The 26,793-nt window shown below is 36.8% G+C and overlaps 2 protein-coding genes and 1 long non-coding RNA gene across 3 annotated transcripts; 2 read left to right on the top strand and 1 right to left on the bottom strand.

Moving 5' to 3' along the window:
• Window positions 1-2,316: 2,316 nt before the first annotated feature.
• HOXA13 (homeobox A13) lies at window positions 2,317-6,533 on the top strand. Its single transcript, XM_005296990.4, has 2 exons — window positions 2,317-3,063; window positions 3,730-6,533. The coding sequence occupies exons 1-2, from the start codon at window positions 2,391-2,393 to the stop codon at window positions 3,972-3,974; spliced, it is 918 nt and encodes a 305-aa protein (XP_005297047.1). The 5' UTR covers window positions 2,317-2,390; the 3' UTR covers window positions 3,975-6,533.
• A 6,074-nt stretch (window positions 6,534-12,607) lies between these two features.
• LOC112059843 (uncharacterized) lies at window positions 12,608-18,718 on the bottom strand. Its single transcript, XR_002889114.3, has 3 exons — window positions 18,578-18,718; window positions 16,428-17,192; window positions 12,608-13,862 (listed from the first exon to the last, which is right to left on the bottom strand). It is a non-coding gene; the product is annotated as an uncharacterized LOC112059843 (long non-coding RNA).
• Window positions 18,719-18,951: 233 nt separating this feature from the next.
• HOXA11 (homeobox A11) lies at window positions 18,952-23,033 on the top strand. Its single transcript, XM_005296989.4, has 2 exons — window positions 18,952-19,633; window positions 21,110-23,033. Exons 1-2 carry the CDS (start codon window positions 18,952-18,954, stop codon window positions 21,340-21,342), a joined length of 915 nt encoding a protein of 304 aa, XP_005297046.3. The 3' UTR covers window positions 21,343-23,033.
• The last annotated feature ends 3,760 nt before the right edge of the window (window positions 23,034-26,793 follow it).

Below are 26,793 nucleotides of genomic sequence, written 5' to 3'. Positions count from 1 at the left end.
GAGCATATACAATTAAGGTGCTATTTTGAGGATTTTGAGAAGAAAAGGGGAGGGTATTATTAAATATGACTTTCATCCGTGTCATTGCAAATAAAAGATGGGTGCAATTATATCATTGGGCTTATCAGCCATGATATGCATGCCCACATTTCCAGCCTACAATTTGTGTGTGTGTGTGATCATTTTAATTTAATCTCCCTTCTCCCCTTTGCACAGAGAGTTGGAACAACGCCAAGTGGGTAAACAAAAACAGCATACCGGATGCCCCCACCCTTCTTGTACAGTTTGCATCATGTCTCAAAGCTACAATTTCAAATGGCTTCTCTATAACTGTAGAAAGAGACTTGAAAACCAGAGGCAGATAGGCGGGAAAAGCTTTAAAATTGAGCGAAAGAAGAAGACGGGGGGAAGTGAGACGCTAGCTAGGGAGATTAGTGTTCTCATGGCTGCTCCTTTTTAACAAATCAGACAGGGTCTTCAAGCTTTGAATGACAGTTCTCACATTGGCTAGACTACAACTTTCAACTTGACCTTGGCCTCTAGCCGTGTCTAACCCGTATGTAAAACAGTACCGTGTTTTATTATTTTTTCCTCTCGTTGCAATGCGTTTTTAAGAATGAGATAAAGAAATCAGGGGAAACAAATCTACACAAATAATGTCAGCTAAGCAATTTTTGGGACTCCACAGGTTTCAAAGCTGTAGCCTGAATGAAAGGAAAAAAATGCTGGGGAATAAATATTTGCATTTGGTCATCAAAAGGAATGCGGAAAAGATCTTACGGAATAAAATGGGAACTATTTATTGGCTACAATTGATAGAAATCGCTTAAATATTGTTAAATAACCAGACAAAAGACAACAGTCCCATTCCATGCACCCAATACATACCACTCTGTGTCGGCCTTTGAAAATAGATAATCACCAAAGTGATAGTTAAACTAGCTAGCAGATCTGTTCTTTGCATTGTTCAAGGAAAAGGCAGCCCCAAAACAATGCATATTTTATAACGCTATGCTTGTAGCAAAGCATTGAAAACAATGCAGCAACGTCAATGGTTAGCACAATAGCTAATAATAGATCGCGCTATCAGGCATGCAACAATGAAACATGCAGCTAAAAATTTAGTTTTCAATCTATGAGCATCTTTGTTATTTTTGTCCATATACGTAAATTCGAAACATATTATTTTGAAATTGCTGCATTATATTTAATTCAACTGTATATTTATAGTTCACTCACTTACTGAATAACAGTCCGACTAAAAGGGTTTATATATTAATATTTACTGTATAGCTATGTGCATACACAGTACAAAATTTTGTTAGAAAATAAAGTGTTTTTCATTAAAAAGAAAGCGCAATTCATTTTCTAAGCATTACTTACTTTTAACATTGGCACGACAAAAATAAGCTTTAGCATAGCAACTTTTTTCCAACAAAAAGAGGATTGTGGCCAGTAATGCACAATCTATAATCCTCGGTAATATCTTGCAGTCAGAGAAGATTCAATTAGAATTGTAGGCCCCAGGTTTTATCATCAGAATAGGAAATAATATACTCAGGTTAATACTAAGATTTGGTTAACCCTTTCTCTCACAAAACCCATGATGCAGATCTGTATTTCTTGATCTATTTATTCTAATCCTACTTCTGATGCTTTTCCCCCCGAAAAGAAAATCGAAATTAATTATAAACAACAACAACAACAACAACAACAACAACAGTGTGATCGAGTTTAAACGGGCAGGAATAAAATGTGTGACATCAGACTTGTCTTCAAATAGTGTATCTATTCTGATGCTATTGCAAAGGAGAGTGTGGCCCTTAAAACATTTTCTTTTAAAGATTTAGAAACCAATATTATGTCACCGTCAGGTTAGACCACACCTGTATGAATTTAAGATGTGGAACTGAAAGATTAAAAACAAAAACCCACCAGCGGACTGATCGGCAAATAGTTGAAATTTAGAGGGCTTTGAATTTCAGTGATATTGGAAATAGCATGGAGATCATACTGAAATTATTTCACAGAATGGACTAGGGGAAAATCACGCCTGGGGGGTGGGAGGATACCTGTTCTTCTTTGCAAGCCTTTTATTCCCCCCTGATCATGCACATTTGTGAGTGGAAAGGGGCAGCCCCGGATCTGTGCCGCCCGCTGCTGGAATTCCAGCCCCTGCACGATTATTACATTATTTAATTATCTTCATTTTATTCCTCAGATGTTTATCAGCTGCTTTGCATATCACGTGGGGCCGGTCGGGCCAATGGGCTCTCGCCTGGCGCGACACTGGCGCGTCAGCTCTGGTCAAGTCTCGGAGATTTAGTATCTCTTTTTTCAGTCTTTGGGGCTTTTAAAAAAGAGCCACTAGTCTCAATGCTGATCGGGCTATGACAGCCTCCGTGCTCCTCCATCCCCGCTGGATCGAGCCCGTCATGTTCCTCTACGACAACAGCCTGGAGGAGATCAATAAGAACATGGAAGGTTTTCATGCAGGCAGCAACTTTGCGGCAGCGGCGGCGGCCAACCAGTGCCGGAATCTGATGGCTCATCCCGCATCCCTGGCCGCCCCCAGCACGGCTGCCTACACGTCGAGCGAAGCGCCAGCCTCTGGCATGGCTGAGCCAGCTGTCAAACAGTGCAGCCCCTGCTCGGCGGCCGTGCAGAGCTCCTCCGGGGCCGCCCTGCCCTATGGCTACTTTGGCAGCGGCTACTACCCCTGCCGCATGACCCATCACAACGGCATCAAGTCCTGCGCGCAGCCCGGCTCCACTTTTGCGGACAAATATATGGACACCTCGGTCTCGGGCGAAGAGTTCACTTCCCGGGCTAAGGAACTGGCTTTCTATCAGGGCTATGCCGCTGGCCCCTACCAACCCGTGCCGAGTTATTTGGATATGCCTGTGGTGCCCACAATTGGAGGTCCTGGAGAGCCCAGGCATGAGCCCTTACTCCCCATGGAGAGTTATCAGCCTTGGGCAATCACCAGTGGGTGGAATGGGCAAATGTACTGCCCCAAAGATCAAACCCAGCCACCCCACCTCTGGAAATCCACTCTCCCGGGTAATGCACCTGCATGGCTTGTGTCCTCCTGCAATCTTTTTACTGTCGCCACTATTAACCTTAGAACTAGTTAGTAGTAGTATTGTGCGCTTGCTGTTGTTTTTGCTGCTGCTGCTGCTTTGTGTTTGGTGGTTGTGCTATAGTTTTTTAAACATTCAAGCTAACTTTAAAACTGACCCCTCTTCCCCCATCCCCTCACACACATATACTTATACTAGTTCTGGTGGTATTAATATGATCAGGAGTGACTTTGCTCCAGAATTCAAGATATGCCTGCTTGAATTACTAATGGCATTAAAAAGGGAAATAGCTGGAAAAGCCTGCTAAAAAAAAGGTATTATGCATTCACGCTTAACAAGAATGTTCCATAAATAGTGCAGCTTGCACACTTCATAAATTATTGAAACAGTGTATAATTTTTCCTAACGTCCCTTCAGGACATGTGTATGTGTGTGTGTGTGTGAGAGAGAGAGAATCAAGACTTTTGCAGTTGAGTGCTGTTTACTATAGAAAAGAAATCTCATCTCATTAACGGTCGCTTAGTGGCCCAGCCTGTTGAGCATGGTAGAGTTAAAGTTCGCTGTAGATTTAACCTCTGTGCAATTTGAAGATGTCCTAATCATTAATAATTTTATAATGCCTACATACATGGTTTTTCTGTTCCAGACGTCGTTTCGCATCCCTCAGATGCGAGCTCGTACAGACGTGGGAGAAAGAAACGAGTGCCTTATACAAAGGTTCAATTAAAAGAACTCGAAAGGGAATATGCTACAAATAAATTCATTACCAAGGACAAACGAAGACGGATATCGGCAACTACAAATCTGTCAGAGAGACAGGTCACAATCTGGTTCCAAAACAGGAGGGTCAAAGAGAAAAAAGTTATCAACAAATTGAAGACTACCAGTTAATGGATTAAAATGGAGAAGCAGCAGTTCACAGGTTTCAGAACTATTTTTGTCCAGATTAAAATAAATAATAATAATTAAAAAAGACAATGAACCTCTTATTTCATAACAAGAGATCTGTATCTTTGGAATTATAGCATTTTAAAAAATATTACTGTAGGAAATGGTTAAGACTGACTGTTCCCCCGAAATCCAGACCAGACAGTTTAAATGATAAACTATAGAGCCCAAATGCCCACCTCTCAAATGCTCAGTTTCAATTAAGATACACGTTTTACTGAGAATCTTGTAAGTATTTCTGTGACCTTAGTATTCTAGAACACTATTAATGGTTATAATCTGAAAGCTGGTTCAAATATAAAGTTCGATGTAAACATATTTTTTCTTCCATTGCAATCCAAATGTTGAATTACTGCTCAGGTAAATCATAGTGAAAATATACAATTACTGTATGTTTAAGAAATGCATTTTATGTATGAAAAGAAGGTACTGAATAAGGATTTCAGAGGCATCAGTAATGACGGAAGCTCTGTGGAGCAAATGAAAAACAATGCAAACTATTGGGGATAGAAAGGCTAATACTTGTTTGGAAATAGCTTTCTTTGAGTTATTTTTCAATAGCTGATTTTTTTAGCATTCGAGCTGTTTCCTGCAAACAGTCTGACAGATATTTTCTAAAAGAACTCTACACATATTACACCTCAAATGGTCTTCAATAATTGTTAAATAGGTAAACCCCAGTAAATTGTAAAACGTTTAACTCTTGGGTGGATACAAATACGTGAATGTTGGCATTTTATTATAATAAAAAAGTCCTTTCTGGGAAAAAAATATCAGAGAACTCCAAACTGAGAAATACATGTTGTGTTCCCAGAAATATTTTGATTTCTATGTTCTATATTTTGATCTATAAGTAATTAGTCATTTACCTTGTTTATTGTCTGTTCTGAGGCAACATTAAGAAGTTGAGGGATTCATTTTACCGCACCTTTTAAATCCAAACAGTTATTTCAACCAGCACATTATTTTTGTTTTTATTCACTATAAGATGCTATCTTGTAAATAATAATAAAAAAAATCAGCGCACTGTGAAAATGTATTTGTGCACCCTTATTTTTTACATTTCTATTGAAAATGAAAATTCAAGACGTGTAGATAGATCTAGTAGTATTAATACTGTTAATAAAATAGTCACTGTAACAAAACCTGAAAGAAATACTCTTTATTTTTCCATATTTACGTGCATTCCGTGAAAAATAATGTATCTATCTTGTAAAAACGTTCTCTTCGATCACTTAAATAGTTCATATATTTTCCTGTAAATTATTTAGCTGGGGTGGGGACTCTTGATAACTAGCTTTACTAAACTATAAATGTTTCAGTCAGGTTAAAGAGTCAGGTATTTTGAATGGGGGTGGGGGGAGGAATGACATCAGTGTAGTGCCGGAGCCCCTGAATGAAAATGAAAAACAGTTGTTAGAAGACCCACAAATGCAGAGATGGCAGTATTTAAGGTTTATTGCTAGGACTGGATATGTCTACGCGGGAAGGTTTTGGTATTTGTTGAAGTGACAGGACTAGGAAGGCCTTAAACCTTGACCTTGACGAAAAAAGACAATTTGTGACCTTGACTTTTGACAGCTCATGAATAGTCGTCTCTAGGATTAGTAGATCAAGGGCGCCACCTCGCGTTTCCAACTCGTCTTTGTAGCGAGAGAGCTCCAGTGGAACGAACACTGGTCACCTGGCTCTTATTTTACATGCCTTACCTCTTTTTTGTCCAGATGGGACACACATATATAGTAAGAAAGAAAGTAGAACATATAATGTTGTATCTGATATTTTACTTCATATCTATATTTATCGAGCTATATTATAGACTGAACCGTCGTAAAAATCTGTTTTCATCTAATCTGAGTCTAGAAGGCCATAATTTCTATTAAGAAGCTGCATACCAGCCTTTGATTCTTGTGTATGTCTTTGCCAGTTGACAAGACTTGTGATATTCAAAGAAATGGTCTTCAATAACTTTTTTTCCTGTCTCCTAAGGTGGTCTGCTATCCTAATTAGAATTATTGGGAAACCTTTACGGCAAATAAAAGTATCCTATACCGTGCTAACTATAGACTTCTAGGATTACAGTTCAGAAATTCAAAGGAATCTACCTCTTTATAGGTCAAAATAGAGGCCTTTCTGGAGCTTAGCTCTACAAGTCTGATTTAACGCAAACCTTGGATAAGTATACAGGGCAGAAATGTCTTTTTTCCAGGAACTTCTTGTGTCTGAGAGATTTCACTTAATACGTTTTGATATTTCAGAATACCAGCTGACTTTCTAAGAACGCAAACTTGTGTAGAAAACGTGCAGGATTTTATTTTGTTTTTTCTCGCAGGTTCCTCTAGTGTGTTAGGGGAGTGAATTTTTGTATTTTTGAAATGGTATAAGGTTAAATCACCCAACAATCCAGTAACAAAATTAACATTTACTACGGTCACTTGTATCTCTTCAAAAGTCAGCCACTGTTACGTCACACTCAGTAAAAATATGTTAAACTACATTTCTCTGGACTGCTAAGAAAATCATTGAGAATAAAATCAAACAGTATTTCAATTACAACGTCTTATATTGACTTCTTCTTTTTTTTTAAATAACTACATAAGAAATGAAGTGAAAGTGTTCTGTCGCTAAGGGTGGGGAGAACAGGCCGAAAAGAAGAACCTGTCATTACAAAGTATCAAAGAGGTTCATTTATAATTTGCTCAAGCGGAATTATTAAAGGTCTCGGACACTTATACTGCTGTTGTAATCCATTCGTTCGGAAGCACAGATTCGGATTGTGCAAAATTCTAATCATCTTCTGAGACGGGCTGTGGGCCCTTAACGCCGACTGGACTAAAAGGGAGTTAGGCGAGCTCAGCATCTTGTTGCATTGGGCTCTTAGGGAGATATTCTGCAGTCCTATTGATGTCCATGTGAGTTTTGCCTGAATAAGAACTGCAGGAGAGGGCGTCTATTGATGGGGACCGGGGGTAGGAGAGAACAAACATCTACTGATGCATCAATCGAATGATACTCTATACATTTTCCTAATAAACCGTGGAATGCGTATGCTTCTATACTGAAGAAAGAAAGAGAGTAATCAGAATGGCATACCATTGCATTTTGCAGGGGAACATCTGAAAGCCCAGTTCTGCTCAGTTACACCAGAGTATTTCCGGAGTAATGCCATTCACCTTCACAGGAGCTCTTTAGCTTTTCACTGGTGTAGCTGAGAGCAGAATCTTACTCGAAAGCTTAGTTGATACATAGTTTTTAATTTGTTTTTGTAGCATTCTAAGATGTAGTGAAAGGAAATGTAATTCACTATATTCTGGAATTAGTTACAATTCTGAATTCGACAGTTTCAGTGTCTAACACTTTTGATCACCGAAAATATATATGAATGTAGTAAATAAACGGTAATTATATATATATATATATATATATATAGTAAATTATATGTATATAAGTATGTGTGCATATATGTATATACATGCATTATGCACTATATATATAGTTAGCGTTTATTTACTACATTCATATATATTTTCGGTGATCAAAAGTGTTAGCTTAGATACTGAATTTGTCGAATCCAGAATATATGTATATTGGCATAGACGCAAAATGTGTCTGCACATTTTCTCGGTTTCGTTATTTATAATCGTTAGTTTGACTGAAGAAATACAGATACAAACACACGCATTTACACTCGTACGTACTCTGTATGTATATAACATACTTCAAATTACATATAATTTACACGTAATTTATATTTGTATTGCACAATTCAAGTTGCATATAATTTGCACTTAAATATATTATACTAACAAATAGTTTAGCAAACTCTTCCAAAAGCAATAGCAGTTACATAATACCCAAGAGTAATTGTTTAAAAATGTGAATAGGTTTAATAAAATCACTTTAAAACCATTTCTAGTAACTCTTTATCAGAACTAATGAATGAAAATTTTGTTCAGATAGACTACCTATCAGCTAAATCCCCGTGCTGAAACTGGGTTACTGGATTTAAATTTCCACTGGTGTCTATATATTTTTACAGTGTACGTATTTTATAGTGTAAAAAGTGTGCAATTTCAATTGTGATGCTTACAAGGAGCAACATAACATTTTGGACCTGACCTTGCTCTCATTGAAATGCATTGCAAGTTCCCATTGACTTCAAAGGAAATAGGATAAGGTCCTCTTTCCTAACAAATAAAGGTTCCTCTCCTGCTTCCGTTTAAGTATAGAAAAATCCCACTGACTTCAGCAGGAGTGGGATTAGGCCCAAGGCGCAGACGTATAACAATAATTCAAACCAGGGTCTAGCTCTCGTCTAGTCTTATTCAGTTAATGGGAATACACCAACACCTAAAAATGGAAGGTTCGGGCCTTATTAAGAATTGTTATCACAGTAAGCTCTGAGCTGTGGCGCAAACGTATCATCTGAAGAGATGAGGTTTTTTACCCACGAAAGCTTATGCACAAATAAATCTGTTAGTCTTTACGGTGCCACCGGACTCCTTGTTCTTCTTTTTTAAGGCACATTACGTCCCCCATTAACTGTCCGGCAAACCACCTCCTGATTTAGGCTTCGACTGTACAAAACATACATGGGAAAGTTAATAGCTTTAGTCAGGTGAGTTCTATTGATCTTGCTGGGATTATTCACTCGAGTAAAATTATTTACTTACGTAGGGGGATGCAGAATTGGGCCAATAACTGACCTCACGTACGGATTTAGCTTCATCCGTTGGTAATTGTTTTACTTATCAATGCGTCAACTGATTTAATAACAAATTAAGAATTAGCTGTGCTTACTGATTTATTAATTGAAGAATTCTTTAAAATTGACCGCGCTATGAAATGTAGGGAAAGGGAAATTCGCTGTACTTTACTTAATATCGAATAATCTGTTAGCAAACATGAAGAGGAATAGATTAATGGCATGATTTTAAGACACTTCACTGATTAAGTTTTCTTCTTTTTAATTGTGAAACATATGACCGCTTTAATTTCGGATATCTATCTATCTATCTATCTATCTATCTAGTCTTCTTGTGTATACATAAACACACCTATATATGCATGTGCGTGGGTGTATGTTATTTATTACCTTAATTTACCATCCAAAAGCTGTTGGCATTTACATTTGCAAATACAAATTGCTGTTGTATTAGATATTCCCGTCTCAGCAATCTGACGCCAACGTTATAAAATATGTCCGTAATATGTGTTTTATAGATAAATACATCACCAACGAAAATAATTAACAAACGCGATACACTACTTCACAAAGTACTCCCATGCACATGGGTCTGAGAAAAACATTATTTATATTCTCAACACTACCAGGAATATATTCAAATGGGGGGGGGGGGAGTCATTGTATCTGTAATGTTTGATAGTGGTATACACTTTCAGCATTTTATTTGCATACATTTAAAATAACCCAAAATAGCCTGGGAGGGTTGTTGTTGTTATTGATGTATTGTTTATTATTTATTATTATTATTTTATTTATTTTAAAATCAGAACAAATAAAAGACACCTAGAGGTTTTAACTTTTTCCCCCAGATCCCTGGAAAATGTTGTATATAGAAAAAAATGAAGGCAAGCTAATGTTTTATATTTAGAGCATTTATGGCAACAGTAATGTCAAGGTAATATTTCTGTCTCGGTGCAAAATGAAAAACATAATTAAAGATAAAAAGATTAGCGCAGCCTCATATTTTGCAATTCTTGCAGGATTCAGCAACATAAACCTTAATTCCAAGTGTCTGAATATGTTGATTTATAATCTTCTAATATCTGACGTCCTTAGAACATTGGATTTAGAATTCCCATAGACTAGAAATGTTTTATGATATTTGATGAGGACGGAAGAGTAAAACAAATGTTTTGTATTTTTTCCACAGCAAGAGAATAAGATGGTATTTAATCTATCTCCGCCTTTAACTCCTGGCAGCAACAAAGGTGGTTTGCAACGGGAAATAAAACTTGACAGCAGCATATTTCCTAAAAGGGATTAGTTTAACGGCAAAATTATGTCTCTTTCCTCTTTCTTAAAAATACTTCCGTTTAAAATTACTAGATTTCTAAGAAATCATTTCGAAAGAAACCAAGTGTGGTGCTTAAAATTGTAATGAATGGGATATAGAATTATGTCACGCTTCTATGGAAATGACTTTATATTTTTCATGTCTGAACAAACGGTAAGTATCTAGACCTCCAAACTATAAATTTAAGTTTACAAAATGTTGCTGTCTTAAGTAAAATACACATTTCAGTGCCTGTGTAGGCAGCGTTAGCAATGAAATAAAAACAGTGCTTAATACGAAAAAGATATGCTATAAAAAGGCGGTTTGTTGTCATTCGGAACTTTTAAATTAACTTAAAATGAACTTAAAATGATGATTTGAAGAGATGTCCTTAAAGATTTTCTTGTGGTTGAAGAACAGAAAAAATATGAGGGATAGTCGTTTCCTTTCCCAAATTATACTTGTTCTCAAATAAACTACGGACCATGTTGACTGCTGACATTACAATTATTTTCTGACGGGACAGTTCCCGCAAAATGTGGGATTGGCTTGGGTGTTTTAGCCTATTGTTGCTTATTTTCTTGGAAGCCTCCTATTCTTTCCTTGCTAATTGCCCCCTTTGTAGGGATTTGGCTCATTAACTGCAGCTACGAAATGCAAATGTTCATTAACGCTCTGCGAAAACGCCCCAGTGAAAATATGGCGTGCTGAAATGCAATGGTCTTTGCCGCTCCTAGATCTGATTTCTGATTAAAGATCCCCTAAGAGAGCATCTTCCCTTCCCCCCTCTCCTCCTGCAGCGTGAAAGAAAGCGCCCTCCTCTACGTAGTAAAAGGTCAAGTCCTACAACGCACAATCCACGGTCATTACTGTACTGTGACCCACGGTGTATTGGAGAGGGAACGTCAGTGTGTCCAGTGATCAAAAACTCTTGGACTTTTCTTCTAGGGCGATGGGAATACACGGAATTATACTGCAGTTAGCCTACTGCAATTACCTTATTGTATTAGAATTTCAGTCGGAAATTTTAGCAGGACTGAGAAAAGAAATGCTTAGCATGATGCATTTTCCAAGTAGGCTAGGCTGAAGTCTGTGAGAAAGCTTATGCACCTTAGCGGCTCAGTTTCTTTGCGTGCCTGGGTGCGATAAAAAACCTTTAGGTTCTAGAAGAAATACTTTTGTGGACCAGGTGTATTGTATGGATAGGAAAGCCACTACTGAGTGGGTGTCTGGAGTGCCATCAAGCGAGGCGCGGGATCCTAGCTATTAGTCTCCGGTTTTTGATGTTTGCACAAGGGAAGAAGATTTCGGACACTGGGGTAAGATTTAAATGTTTTTCCTCGATCTTGCTCAATGGTTTCCCTCTCCCTGCTGCTGATGTTGAATTCAAAACAGTGTGGGACCGGTGATTTGTAAAGCAATGTCATTTGGAAGGCCTTTGCGGCGGTTTTTCAGCCCACTCCTCCTCCTCTTCCCCTGCTTAACCTTCCAATCTAGCTCTCTCCCATGATATAAAAAGAAGTACAGATTTTGCGTCAGAAGTTTGGGGGAATGAGTGCGGCTAATGGTGACGACCAAGCCATTTATAAAAGTATTAATTCTGATGGTCGCTTGGGGGCAAGGCTTCAACTTGCCAAAAGATGCTACGGAGCACAACATAGGTGGAAACAACAAAAGGGTTTTAGCATTAAAGAAAGATGAAAGGTGCTGGGAGTGTCAAACCCAAAATTAGAGGGTGCATGTAGTGATGGTGCTGGATAATTGGATTTGTATTTGTCTGTTTCTCTAAGAGTTTGCTCAAATGTAATTGAAAAAGAATCGGTTGAGTTTCTTTCCGAGTAATTTTTTCTCATTGTTTGCCTCTTTTTGTTATTATTTAATCTTGCAAGAGAATTAAGGAGACGGGAAAAACCTACAAGAATAAAGCCATCCATGGACGAATTTCCTTAATGCTCCCTTAGGATGGTTATTTAACCTGCCTGTTTTGGCCATATGTGGAATATCCGAAAACAAATTTCCACAGGATTTTAATCATTTAAATTTAAATGAATCCGAAGTTAATTTTAATCACCTTGAATCAAACTCCCCAAGCATAGTTTGATTTGTTTAGTATATCAGAAATTCGCCGCTCTACCCAGCCTCGGTTAAAAATAATCGGAAGGCACAGTATTTTAGGCCAGTCTGTTCTTAACCTTCGGGATGCTGCTGGGTAGACATAAAAATGAATAGTTCTTAATACAAAGAAGGCTTGGATTGCTTTCAGCCGTAGCTAATGGTTGGCATATGTCTAAATATAAACAGCTTTAACAAAATAAAAATAGCACATTGAATAAACAGGAAAAACAGGAAAAAGGGAACGACTAGAGATCCACATCTCAGCTCTGCTTGTTTTGTTGGAATTTGAGAAGTTTACATACGTGCATGGTATAAAATGTATTGTTGTGTTGCTAAATAGTTTCATTTATATCTACATTGATGTTTGAACCATTGCTAGACATGGGCCAGGAAAAGGAAATTGACAATATGATGGACATATTAGGATTTGTGGGGAAAATATTTGTATAAGCACCCTTGTATTTTATTTGCATAGCTAAAATACAGTACACAAAAGGAAGAAGACCTTACAGAACAATATAAAACGTGTGTGGTAAAGCTGTTACATTTTACAATCTACAACTTGTATTTTACAAATATAAGATTTTAAAAGTTACATAAGTACAGGTTACCTTTATTATAATATAGTTCTTAGAGTCCATCAGAATATGTTAATGTTCGAAGTCGTTGGTTTGACAGGCTTAGTATAATGATACTTCCTGTACCCGCCCCCTGAAACAATCCTTGAAGAAATGTCTTTAGGTCGGTGTGTTTCACAATTCTTGAGTAGGGCTCTCCTATACAGTTAGCAGGGTGGCATAGTAGAATCTGATTTTTTTTTTTTTTTTTTTTTGGTGAGTGGACAAAATATTTTTTTAAAACCCCTCATCTATCGCTGTTAAAATTCAACATGCATTAGCGAAAACACTGAGTATTACACAATCGGATTTAGCTGATTGACTTTTTTTTTAGGATGCGCAGTGAAATGCGGATCTCAGCCCCCAGGAATAACCAAAATAAAAAGAGTTTGTCTCGCCTTAGCGACATTTTATTGCCTATAACTTTAAAATCTTAACATTAAGAGCATATTATATATACCACAGGAATTGAACTTCGTTGTTGTAACCCTGAATTCCAATATAACAAAATAACCTTCTGTAGGAAGCAATACAATCAGATTTTTCTCCCAGCATGTATTTCATTGATTAACATACCTAAGGTCAAGTTCAAGGCATCACCTGTAGCAATACTTTTAAATATATGTGGGCATTGGAATGTTCTGGCGGGGTTGTTTCTGTTGTTCAGATAAACAGCATCGCAGTTCCCAGACGGCGCATCAATTGTGTAAGCAAATGGTTGTGGGTCAAATCTCTGTGGACTTTGCACCAGGAGATCACGAGTCTGTACATTTTATGTAAGGATAGAGGTATAGTCTTATTGTTTTATAACTAGGTTTCTTGAAATAACTCTTGAAGATTAATGATTAATTCCACATAAAATACATCTGCATGAAAGGTGATTGGAACCTGTTTACTACAGGTGACGTTAATTATCCTAGTCATCTGTGGAGATGAATATGGGTGGAACTCAGTTAAAAGTGTCTGGCTTTCTATATCAAAGGATAACAAGCGAAGAATTTTGCTTTCGCAGACACTTTAGAGCAACTGGTTTAGACACCCATCCCCTGCAGCCCACATTTGTCAGAAGTCTCTTGCACCTGTATGTGGATACATGGAAATAAATTAGTTATTGTATATTTTCATGTATTGGAAAAATATAGCTGCACAATCAAGTAGAGAAAGGAAGATATTTATGGCACCATCGACAGTCAAACAATTTCAGAAACACCTAGACGTCCAATATAACACCTCCTTATGCCCACCTTATTTTTGACCCTGCCTCGATTCTCTTACAGATGGTACACAAAAATACCATGACACTGTAGGCAAATGTATACTCTGGGTCTCGACGCTTTCCAGAAAAACACGTTTTCGGAAACAGAATAATGAGAGAAAGACTCAGCACTTAAAACGGTGCTTGTGGTATGTTATAAATAATATCTAATATTTTGGTTAAAAAGAACAGGAAAATAAAATTTGAAAGAGATTATTCTATTTAGCAGAATAAATTCCTTGTTAAAAAGAGAAACACCTCTGTGTTTATATTTGTTACAATTATCGGAATGTTGCCTTACTTTCAGTAACAGCTATTCGATATCGAGCATCATTCTAAGTGAATATGAGATATTCTTGTTAAATGCTAAAATCGTGTAGCTTTATTCATATCGTCATAAGTCTTATTTAAGTATTAAAAGAGACCACGATAAAGGAAAATCATTTTTCCAAACATTGTAACTTTAACATACAACATTTTCAATGCTAATAAAATCATGTACAATCTCCAATTTGGTAAGTAAAATTGTTTTAAAAAGCTTATTCGTCAGAATTAATTTAAGGCCGTTAAATATACCAAGACTTCAGTTGAACTGTGACTCAATTTTGTATTTACATTTGCTTTCTCTTTATATATAAATTTGCACCTCCATAATATGACTACAATTACGTAGTGCCTGGTTTTGAATAATAAAGAGACTATTCCATATCATAATTTTGGAAATGCATCTTGCTCTTTTGATAAATCCCTACTAGCTGTAATAGCAGAGGTATTAGTGTTTGAAATCCATTATCAAAATATTGTTACCATTTTTTTTCTTAAAATGTTAAAGAAATGTGTTTAGGGGAAAAACTATATTTTGGTTATTACCGTATAGCTCAGTAGTATAGTGGTCAAAAAGGAAAAGAGAAAAATAGCTGAGTAGAGAACTAGTAAGTCTTAAATAATGTTTAATCCAAACAATCGTCAGGAAATTTAAACAATTACATTTAAGACAATTTTTTTCAAAGTGTTGCGACCTTATAGGCATTTTTCATTAGAAAGAAAGAAGTTATGAGGTTTTCGTTGGCCAAAATATGTTGTGTATTTCCTAATATTGCCCTACTATAATAACTGCATGTATATAGAAAGAAAAGCATAAATACCCATATGCTGTAACAATTAATTAGTTCATAATTTTGGAGACATCAAAATTCTATCAAAAAGCATGCTTATTGAAAATATGCTAATTTTCAAAAATCAATAAAGGTGTAATATTTTAGTTAACTCGTTTTGCATATAAATTACACTTAGTATACACTTCTACTGTGAAACACAGGTATTCACCCTAATATTTAATATAAATTATAGTGCGATTTGTTTTTACGAAAACTCCCACAAATATAATACAAAATGGCAAGATTTTACACATTATAGAACTTGACCTTTTAAAGATACCCTATATTGTTTTTAGAAGTTCCTTCCGCACACCAGATATATACAAACTCTGGACGTGACATCCTAGCTTTGTTTATATCGCTCCAAAGTATGGATTAATTTTTCTTCGCTTTGTATAGGTAGACATGGCCCAATCTGCTCATAAAGTGTATTCACCTATTAGAGATATTTGCGTCCATTGTAAAATGTATCTAGAATGTCATGCAGCGCAGTTGCAAAGCACATAACATGATTATACACATTGCCCTTCCTCAGCCAGACGAAATAGTTGTAAAAGAGGACTGAATGCATTTTGCTTCTCAAAATGAAATGCCTTCTTTTGTTTTTGCTGTTCTCACTGAGGTTAGCAGGGGCAATGCACGGTGCTATTTGCTTTCTAAACGCGGAAGTCCCAATGACTGTATTAAAAGAGCAATTCAAAATTAGACAAAATAATAAACAGTATAATTGTGTTTAAAACAGCAACATAAGAGCAGTCTTACTGCAATTACCCAGACATTCCGGGGCTTTAAGCGAACTTTATGTCTGTTTCACTTAGCAGCAAATAAAGCAGAGAACTAACTCCGCCTTGGGTGTCTGCTTATTCTTACACTAGCTGCAACCTTAAATGTTTTCAATAATCGTTTCTAATTGTTCTACAGATGTAATCATTTGTCAGGAGGCATTTTGTTTTCTCTTGTGTTAAAGCATGTTCTAACAGACTAAGTACCCTACTTCTCTGGGAAAATACATAGCAAACCATCAAAACTAAGCATGTATATTCCGCATAGGCTGTGCAGTGTCCTTTAATATAATGTTAGCTGGACTTGCATTATTAATTGCGTTCTTGCCTTCATCCCATCATGATTTCCCTTTGTTTCAAATAGGCATACATGAAAACAGCAAGTCAGAGCCTTTAACTGTACGACAGAAATTGAATGTAAATACGAGCAGGAAATAGCCACATACAAACCTTTTTTCAGAACTGCAGCCCGTTCTATCCCCAAGGTTTGAGATTTATTTAATTAAGAGGGGACTGCAGCGATTCCAAGTAGGTGGTGTCTCCCGATTAACCGTTGGTCAGCTCTGTCATGTCTGTTCTCACACAAGCTGAAGTTGACTGCCAAAAGTGCTATAAAACCGCAGGTCAGTCTAGAACTGTTTTCGGTTCTCCTAGACGCGCCGTGTTCAATTATAGCCTTAAAAGCCCTAATACAAGTGCAAGAATTTGTTTGCCATCACACAGAGGCGGGGCGAACCTCTGCAATGGTGGCGCCTTTGTTATCTCAAAGTCGCTGAAATCCTTTATACATTCCTTTTGTCTGGAAGGGGGAAATAGATTTTAATATTGAGAATTGAAAGGGAGGGAGGAGGGAGATGAACTGTACTCAGAGAGCAAAAGAGTCTTAAAAAAAAAAGCCTAAAGAGGAAACTAAATAAAGGCAAAAGTGTAGAATTAAGGAAGAAGTCTAAGCATGGATGCTGCAGAGTTCTTCTGCGGCTTAAAAACATTTTTACAATCCCCAAACGACAATGGAGTCTTCAGGTAGCACTTTGATGACATGCATATCTCTTACTTCCATCCACTTTCTGGCAAATATGTCAAGCTTGAAGATTAATTAATAATTTCAAGTTCAGCTCACAAACACTGAGGGAGCATAAAAGTTCTTGCAGCACACCAAAATAAAGAGTTCATTAAAGGGATATGTCCAGAGCATTTGATTTGTGATTCGTAACCCTTGTAAAATAAAAAAGGCATATAAACATTAATGCTAATAAATTAGTTTACTCCACTACAAAGTCATTACTTGATAATGTTGATATTTACAGCTTGAATTCAAATGTAATAGTTAACTATAATTTAGCGAAAATACATAATGGGAATATTTAGTCAGTGCACAACATGATAAGATTTGTTATTAAGTCAGTTACGATAAGCTAAGCAATAAATAAACAAATCGATGTTGACATTTAAATACCGAAGATCTCCAAAATTTACAATAGAACTTTCCCCTGATATATAAATACTTTCACTACATTGTGGACGTAGAAAAATTCAAAATGTTGTTATTTTAATATTTTTAGTTTTCCTTCCATTGCTCGCCCAGGTCTAAAGGAACAGAGATGGTGAAATATTTCCAATTTCTTAATTACACCAACTTCACCATAGTCGTTTGTGGCCTTAGTGTAATTCTGTTTTACTGTTTTGATTAAAATGAGCCAGAACCTGAATATTTCTTTTCTGATATCGATAGGAAAAACGTTTTTTTTTTCCCAACAGCTTAAGGTTGTTCATGCCTCAAAAGGTGCTGGCTTATTTCTCTGTTTTCTTTGGCAAAGATCATTCTATGGGATGTGCATTTTTGTTGGCAGAGACACACTTTTTAGTCTCTGCCCTGTACAATCCGCTTTCCACATCATCCCTTTCATGCAACACTAGTAAAAGCTTCACTACGTTTTTAAAATAGGTCTATCTAGATCTCAACGTCCAGCGATGGTCTGAAGAAAAAATAAAAGTATCTGGGTTCTGGAAGTTTGTTTCTACGGGGTAATAGGATATAAAAATATTTTTAACAAGGCTTCTGGCAATTAAACATAGAATATTTGTGAAATCGGAATAGCCCAACATCTTTTGGTTTCCCAGGTCTTTAGCAGCACTGTTTAGGCAAAGAGATCAGATGCCCTCTTTACGCAGTGGTCTGGAATTTAAAGGACTTCCTAACATTGCAAATAAAGAAGGCAACGCTTTGGAGAAAAAGCAAAAAGAGAACCTTCATGATGGGAATAAAATGTTATTAAATATCTCTAGCAAAACTTGGATAAAATCGGACAGGGTATTTGAGGTTAATATGTTAAAAAGGAAAGGAAGACACTAAGCGCTTCGGAAGTGAAAATGAATGCAAGCATGTAATCTATTCACCATGAAAATCAGTACAGACTTGACCCTGGCACATTCTTCCAAGCAAAACCCTGCAGGGCGACTATCTTCTGCACAAACCAAAATATACCGACCGATTGCTTTGGGAGCATTCAATGCTAGAAATCAGATCGCAGGAAAAAACAATCATTTAATTTCTCTTGGTTTTTTTGCAAATACTGTATACAAATAAAAAAAGATCTCACCTAACATGTGGGAATTGCTAATTCTTTCTATTCCACAGCGACCTGGTGCAATTGGTCAAACTGATAAGTAGGAAAAAGTGTCATGCGTCTTTTTGTCCTCTAAGGGTACACAAGGCAAGCATGAGTTATATTTTAGATTACGTGCTTTTGGTGAGAATACCAAAGTGACGATCTGTTGCTTCCCTTGAGATGGCTACAAAGAAAAAAGGGCCCATACTTGCAGCTTGTCAATTTCAACATTTGGTCACATGACCAGCACCTCCCTGCTAAGGATGGGGATAGATTTCCACGTCAGCTTACGTCTCCAAATTTCTTACTTCACGGATCTGCTTCAAAGAGGCAGCTGCATTAGAGAATCATGTTAAGCTCAGCTAATGCGGAGAACCCGAGGTAGCCTAATGATGGATTTTGATGAGCGTGTTCCTTGTTCCTCTAACATGTATTTGCCAAGTTGTACTTACTACGTCTCGGGTCCTGATTTCTCCAGCCTCCCTTCTTTTTTGCCCCAGACCCCGTCTTCTCGCCCTATGACATACTCCTACTCTTCCAACCTACCCCAGGTCCAACCTGTGAGAGAAGTTACCTTCAGGGAGTATGCCATTGACCCCTCCAGTAAATGGCACCCCAGGAACAATCTACCCCACTGCTACTCAGCAGAGGAGATCATGCACAGAGACTGCCTGCCTGCCACCAACACGGCTAGCATGGGCGAGATGTTCGGCAAAAACACAGCAAACGTCTACCACCCCACCACCAACGTCTCGTCCAATTTCTATAGCACGGTGGGGAGGAACGGGGTCCTGCCCCAGGCTTTCGACCAGTTTTTCGAGACGGCGTATGGCACCACGGAAAACCTGTCCTCAGCGGACTATTCGGGAGACAAGAATGGCGAGAAAATGCCTCCGACAGCTACTGCAACTTCAAGTTCGGAAGGCGGCTGCAGCAGAGAGGCGGCGGCAGCAGCAGCAGCAGAGGAGAAGGAGAGGCGGAGGAGGACAGAGAGCAGCAGCCCGGAGTCATCTTCCGGCAACAATGAGGAGAAATCCAGCAGCTCCAGTACGTATAAAGGCAGCGCCCAAGCGCTTTATGAAAGGGAGTTTGAAATCTAGCGCACCACCGCTGTTAAATTTTTATATGCTGTTTTATAAGCATATAAGGTTTATGAAGGGCCTTTAGATTTCCCCCAACAAAACTTTGTTATAAAAGGCAAGATCACGTGTTTAGTGCTGAAATTGGCCGTGAAATACCCACCGGCCAATGGATGCCTTTAAAAAAAATCGTTCTCCTTCCTTTTTTTTTTTTAAATAATAATAAAGGAGGGCTCTGTGGTCAAACTCTCGAAAATATAATAACGTTCGTTTGTGCCTGTAAAGTCACCAAAAAGGGATCCTGACTCCTTTGATATCAAGGTAATCCAGTGATTTTATAAAAGCCATGTGTTGCACCAGAAGTCTAGTTAGGGGCTGAATTCAAAGCCATCACCATTTTAACGATTGCACTAGCATAGTGTTTAGCAGATAAAGTAGCCGCCTGAACTGTAGCAATATATTAAAAGAAACAAATTAACCCAAAGCTGGCCTTTTTGTCTAAAGGAAGCCATTTTACTTTGGCATTATGGCAATTACGTGTTGCCTTCTGTCCAACAGTCTGTTACTTACAATTGTTATTCAATCTGTCAAAGTCTGATTTTTATATGTGTTTTTTAAAAGGCAAAGCAAGTAAACAACTTTGAAAAATACCTCTATAGTGGCCTGTTCCAGAAAAGGAAGGTTTTTTTTTTTTTAAAGGGATAAGACCAATATTTAATTTAAAGAGCTTTTGAACCTTGAAAACCTTCCAAACCACCAGAACTACTCTATGTAGTGAACTTTAAGCCTATTGTGGCAAATTGAGAGACGACATTGCTATTATAACTATATACCTGCATTTTAAAAAACAGCGGAGTCAATCAGAATGCAATGATTTAATAGCAGCCTTAGACGCAGTGCCATTTCCTCTGATTAAAAAGAAAGGGGGGGGGAACACATTCATGGAAATGTAAAGCCAGTATCTGTGGACAGAATAAAAATCAATTGTAATGGTCTGGAGAAAGATTGGGGTTGCAAATGTGTTTACTAACCCTGATAACATAATGTCAGCTGAAGTGAACCAGGTGATTAAAACAGAAATGTCTATGTGCAGCTGTTTGTTTAGTCTGTCACACCACGGTACCAAGCATCGCATATAGCTTTTGAAAAGTGCAGGCACAAACAATGAGGCAGGTACTCTAATACTTGTTCTGTGTTATGCCTGTCCACCTTGCCGAAGTGACACGTTGTTTGCCATCATTGCTTTTTCACATGAAGAAATGTGGGCTCTGCGTTTTCTGTACCCTTTCCCCATAGAAAGCTCGATAAGATAAAGAGCTAGCCTGTAGAATAGGACCTAACCGTTATACCCATGGAGTAGGCAAAACACTTTACAGATTTGCCCCTTGACTGAGCTTTTCCCAGTACCAAGTTTCAAACACTTCTGCCTTTTTTCATTCCACAGGTGGACAACGTACCCGTAAAAAGAGATGTCCATACACCAAATATCAGATTAGAGAATTAGAAAGAGAATTCTTCTTCAGTGTCTATATAAACAAAGAGAAACGCCTCCAGCTTTCCCGAATGCTCAATTTGACCGACCGTCAAGTAAAAATATGGTTTCAAAACAGAAGAATGAAAGAAAAAAAAATTAACAGGGACCGATTACAATATTACTCAGCTAATCCACTGCTTTAAAACTCATAGCGTTTTTCAAAATGAGATTAAATTCAGATTTCTCCCTTGACAAGGTCAAGCCACAGGGTTACATTTAAGAAGGAGGTGTGTAACTGACGGGACTATGAGACCTATGATTTTACATACATGTAAATCAACTCTGGACTTTTAATTTTTTAATTTTTGATATTTACGTATCAACTGGAATTGATTTGATGCTGACCCACATGGCATCTAGCGCCAACAGGCCAGCCACAATCTTTGTTCTGAGTGCAAAATTCATACCTCTTACCTTTACAGACACTTCCGCTCGTTCTGTTCTGGTTTCAGTAATTAAAAGTGGGAAGTGAACCTTTGCCTATTCAGTGTTTAACTATTGTTGATCTTGTTCCCTTGTTTTACTGTGGAATGTGTGTGTGGAAATTACAGGTCGAGTTTACGTGCTGAGGACCACTGCAAAACAAAGCTTCGCAAAATAATATTTTTTTCCTTCGGAAGAGAATGTCTCTGTTAGAGCAGAGCTCCATGACTAATTGATTTAAATAAAAATAAATACATATTCCTTTACAAGGTCAATCAAGAAAGTTATAGTACAGACGAAGTGATGGATATAATCGTGTTTTATTGGGTGCGGGGGGGGGGGTTGATATGAAAGACTTGATTATTTACTTTAAAAATATGTCAGGCATAAATTTGCCATATATCGTAAAGAAACAATCACTGAAAATAAAATGTTGAGCAGTTGTCATATTAGCTCTCGATTTATTTATAACAACTGTCTATACCTTGCCATCCTTTTACAAACTAATCATGATCCCACATTTAAACGTTTAAAAGATTGCAAAATGAATTCCAAAGTTTTAAAAGAAAAAAATCAATAGAAAACTAATCTTCTGGCTTCTGGCTCACAAACTTTCTTCAGGAAATACCTGTGGAGAACGAGAGTTTGGTAAATACCACACAACACTGAAATGTAACTTGGATTTGTACAATGCACTAACATTTGAATCACCAAACTAATTTAATCTTCTATTTCTTTAGAAGGTTGCTTGTAAGGAATTTATTCAGAAGCCGAACAATGTAAATATGGTAATTTTGTTTTCATATGTTGTTGTCTACTTTAAATGTCATGAGCTCTACTTCGTCCCTCAGGCGACATATACAAAGAATGGATAGTTGTTTGAAGTTATTTTAAACATATACATATATATATATATATATAAAAATATATATATTGTCCTGCAGGAACCAAAGCGAGAAAAATGCAATTTAAAAAAATATTTAAAATTCTATATCAGTTTACAAAGGATACGATATTCTATCGTTAAGGTAATTTGCTGTTGAGAGTACGTGAATGTATATTTCATACAGGAACAGTGTTTTACAAGACTTGTAAATAAAAAAACATTACCTATTTTGTTTTAATACATTTTTTACATATTTTTTTCCTTTGGGGTGAGAGGGTGCCTTTTTTTCTCTACATGAGCAACAAATTGTTGATAATTATTTTTGAACAATCAGCTTACCAAATGGATGTAATTTCTTTTTACACAGTTCACAAAATGCAATATCTTTGTATTACATCACTGTTTTCAATATCTATCATCTATATGTATATACAGTTTTCTTTTAATACGCGAAAATATTTGGTTGCATGTATACAATGGAACAGTGCACAAGGAAATAAAAAAATGGAAAATTTATATTTTTATTCTGGTGTTACATTACTGTGTATTGTTTTATCTAATCTAAATTTTACAATCAAAATCTACTGTGCAAGTTACTCGCCTATTTTTTCTAATCCTTCACTATCTTCCAAAGCACAATGTTCACACTGGTGAATAAACATGCAGACCAAAGCTCATTTAAATCTAAATTTCAATGGATCAAAAAGAGGAAAAATAATGCTTTTAGTAATTCACTGTACATATCACGCCTTTGTTCTCAGCTGTAAAATACACACAAGACGATAACTTATTATGTTCTAAGAATTAAAAATATATTGTTTATTTCAGACCACACATGTCTGGACGAACCATTTTAAAATTATTTTTAGTATCAGTAATGTTTGGGAATATTTTATCACCATAACCCTAAAGCGAATTTTAAAATGAGCTGACGTGTGTGTAAAGGAGTGAGAACATTGTTTTCTTCGAAAAGTCTTCCATGTGTGAGAGTGGTGGAACTGGGCTGTATGAAATTGTCCTTGATCTCGAAGAGGGGAAAAACAAAAGTTGGGAAAACAATGTCTAGATGAGACTGTGGTATGGAGAATGGCATTTTAATCTCAAATTCTTGTCCTAATCTTAATCAGGAAAAGAAAGTGCATACTGTTTTTGAATTGTTTACTGGCTTTGAACTTCTGTATTGCATTGGACATCACCCATAACCTTGAGGTGAAGGGCTAAATGGCTCTGGACCTGTGGTTGATAACCCCCACCCAGTCAGAAACGTCTCGTCAAAGGAAATGTTTTAAAAAATGAGAAAAGTAGTTTGCTTGTTTGTTTGTTTGTTTGTCTAGAATGCCACAATGGTATGCAAGTTTTAAAAGAGATGGATGGAAAGATACACAGAGAGAGAGACAGAGAAATAGATGAATGGCAGTGAGTGTTTAGCAAGAAGCTTCCTTTCCTAGTTAAAAATTAACTGGTATTCATGGCTACTCCTGGAGGTAGTTGAGCCATGGCGTTTCTCTGGTTGGGATTTGATTTCCTAACCCAATAAAAACACATCCTCTGTGTTGCTGTGACAATGTGATTATAAAAAGTGTCCATGACTTGTTCATTTGCATATATGGAATGCCCTGCTATAAACTAAGCAGAGGGTCTACAGCAATTTCTTAGATATAGAAATTAGATCTGAATAACACTTGTCTGGTCACATTCTCTAGCATCCTTTTATGAGAATAGTGAATCTGAATTCGTTAGTCAGTCACTGTTCCTCAGGTGCTCGATTGCCACAAGATGGCGTGCTTCAGATCAATGTCAAAGCCGCAGCGGGAGAAGAGAACCCCTGGAAAAAAAATCTTGGCCTTTGTTCACTTTACATTCTAGCAGCAGCACGTTAAATTATTGCACTTTCTATGCTACGGTTGGCAAAAGTAGCTTCAGTGGATTGCTTACTTGACACATGAAGTTAAACATTTCGCAAGGCATTCCTGAAAAATTTAATCCCGATTGACTTTGGTTTAGAAAAAGCATGAAGGTAAGTGCTTAGATCTGCCATATGTACAGAAATTAAAGTGGAATGGGTTGTTATCAAACTAGTTCTTGGAAAGTTTGCATGAGCTTTATTTGTTTTGTTTCAGTTAAGCATTTTGGAGGAGAATTATAGAGAGGGGAACTATTCCAAAAAGTTGGTTATTAAACTTAATACATGAAAGAATATTTAAGAGACTTTTTAAGTTTTAGTTGACTATTTTTCTTTTACTTAATAAAGTTTTGGCTAACAGTATGGAAAAATCCACGTTATGGGGATTTTTTTTTCAGAAGAATACTGTAGATTTCTTCCAATTATACAAATCGTTGCACTGGAAATATGATGAAACTTGACATTTATGTGTAGAACGCTAAGGGTCTTCAGTCAAATAGAGCTATGATAACATACACTGAAAATGACAGGTAATTTTGATGTTCTTATTGGACTTGAACCGTAGTTTGCTTATTGGTCAAAATTTTAATGGAATGGCTAGGACAATATTTGCTTAAAAACGTCACTATTCTGAGGCAAACTTTACTCTTTTCTTAGTTGCAGCTGGAAATAGATGTTGGTAAACGTATAGTTAAAGTCACTTGCACAAGGAATAAAATATTTGATTGCGTATTAAGTGAGTGTTTGAATAAGACTAACTTTAAAATATTCATTATCTATCTATCGCAGATAGAACACTGTTGCAGACGGATATAGGTCAAATATACCCATTTTTTAAGGCGCGAGTTGGGATGTAGTTGCTAACGTATCTTCAACGTGTAATTTAGCAGCTACTGTACTTCTGGTTATTCCTCCTGTTTCTTCAGTTCCAGGCTTCATTATAAATTCTGCATTTGAAAAATGTGTGGTTCTGTGAATTCACTAGTTTAGCCGCATATTTTAATACACAGGGTCCTATAGTCTGAGTACTTTGCTTTTAAATATCAGATTCAAATACAGTTAATTTAAACTTTGCTTCCTGATTGTAATACTATGCCATCGTCAAAAGAGACTAATGAAACTAGTATGCAATATTTTGCACGAAAAGATCATTTAAAACATGTTTAGATAAATGTTGAGTGAATTGTTAAAAACCCACATGCAATCATTATGAAGTATATTTTAGATCATTATCAGAATCTATGTATTAAGAAAATATATTACATTAAAAGTACAAGAATGTTGATCTTTTTTCACTTCCGCGGATAGGCGTCAATACTTAAAAAGGCACCTCAAAATAAAGCGGGACGAATACCGAAAGCCCTTTTAGTAAATTCTATTTTACACCAGTCAGATTAGGCTTAGCATATTTGGTCAAATATTTTCCTTGTTGTTCCCTTCCCCCATCCAGTACTCAAATGAATAAATCAAAGAGACCCCAGTAGTAGTTAAAGCGCCCTCTGGTTACAAATTGTTTACTGATGGTCTTGGTCATAGGACAATATTTAAAAAAAACAAGCTTACTTCTTACAATAACTGTTTATTATTTCACATGGTTTGGAATAGCGTGTTTTGGAGGAAAGAGTCTAAAAGAAATTCAGTATTTACTTTGCGTTAATTATTCATGGACACAATTCTATTTTGCGTGCTAATGATACCACTTCCTATACTAAGGGGAGGTTTTTCATAATGTTTTGTCACACCCTTTTCATCTAATGGTCTAAAATTGCAATTTGAGGCCAATATCTATCTAAACATCTAGCTAGCTAGCTAGCTCTCAAGCTGCCTCCACCTCGAAAAGGGATACTTATATTTTACATCAAAACTGTATTTAAAGAGAAGGTAGTCACAAAAAAGACAGTAGCTATATAACTTGAAATGTTTAATATTACTGTCTGTCCTAAATCTACATTAAAAGACAGATCTCTACGTCTGTACCGTATTAAGGGCTACATAGACATTAGAAAGCACTAGAAGAGGTCTCACAGAGGTTAGTGATTAGGTAAATCCTTAAAAATTGTTCTGGTGTAATTTTTTTATACTGTATAGTAATCATAGGGGTCTATACTTCGGAAAGGGCTCATCAGAGTTATGTGCAAAATACATTGCTAATCAAAATTAGTAAAACGGCACACAAAAATATAAAATATATTCAGAAGATAGAAGGCCTTCAGACGGCTGGAATACAAATTAAATTGCAACCTCAATTTCAAAAAGGATAACCTGCTAAAACATCCCAAGGTTCATTTTGTCCCTTATAGCGTGAAACAATTTCTAGTAAAGATAAAAATTGGTGAGCTAGTCATTTATCACCTTTCTTGGCGTAGACACGGTTTCTAAACC

The sequence above is a fragment of the Chrysemys picta genome, chromosome 2 (assembly GCF_011386835.1).
Source record: "Chrysemys picta bellii isolate R12L10 chromosome 2, ASM1138683v2, whole genome shotgun sequence".
NCBI classification, from domain to species: domain Eukaryota; kingdom Metazoa; phylum Chordata; order Testudines; family Emydidae; genus Chrysemys; species Chrysemys picta.
The sequence above is the reverse complement of the archived record's forward strand: the minus strand, read 5'-3'. Positions and strand labels throughout refer to the sequence as shown.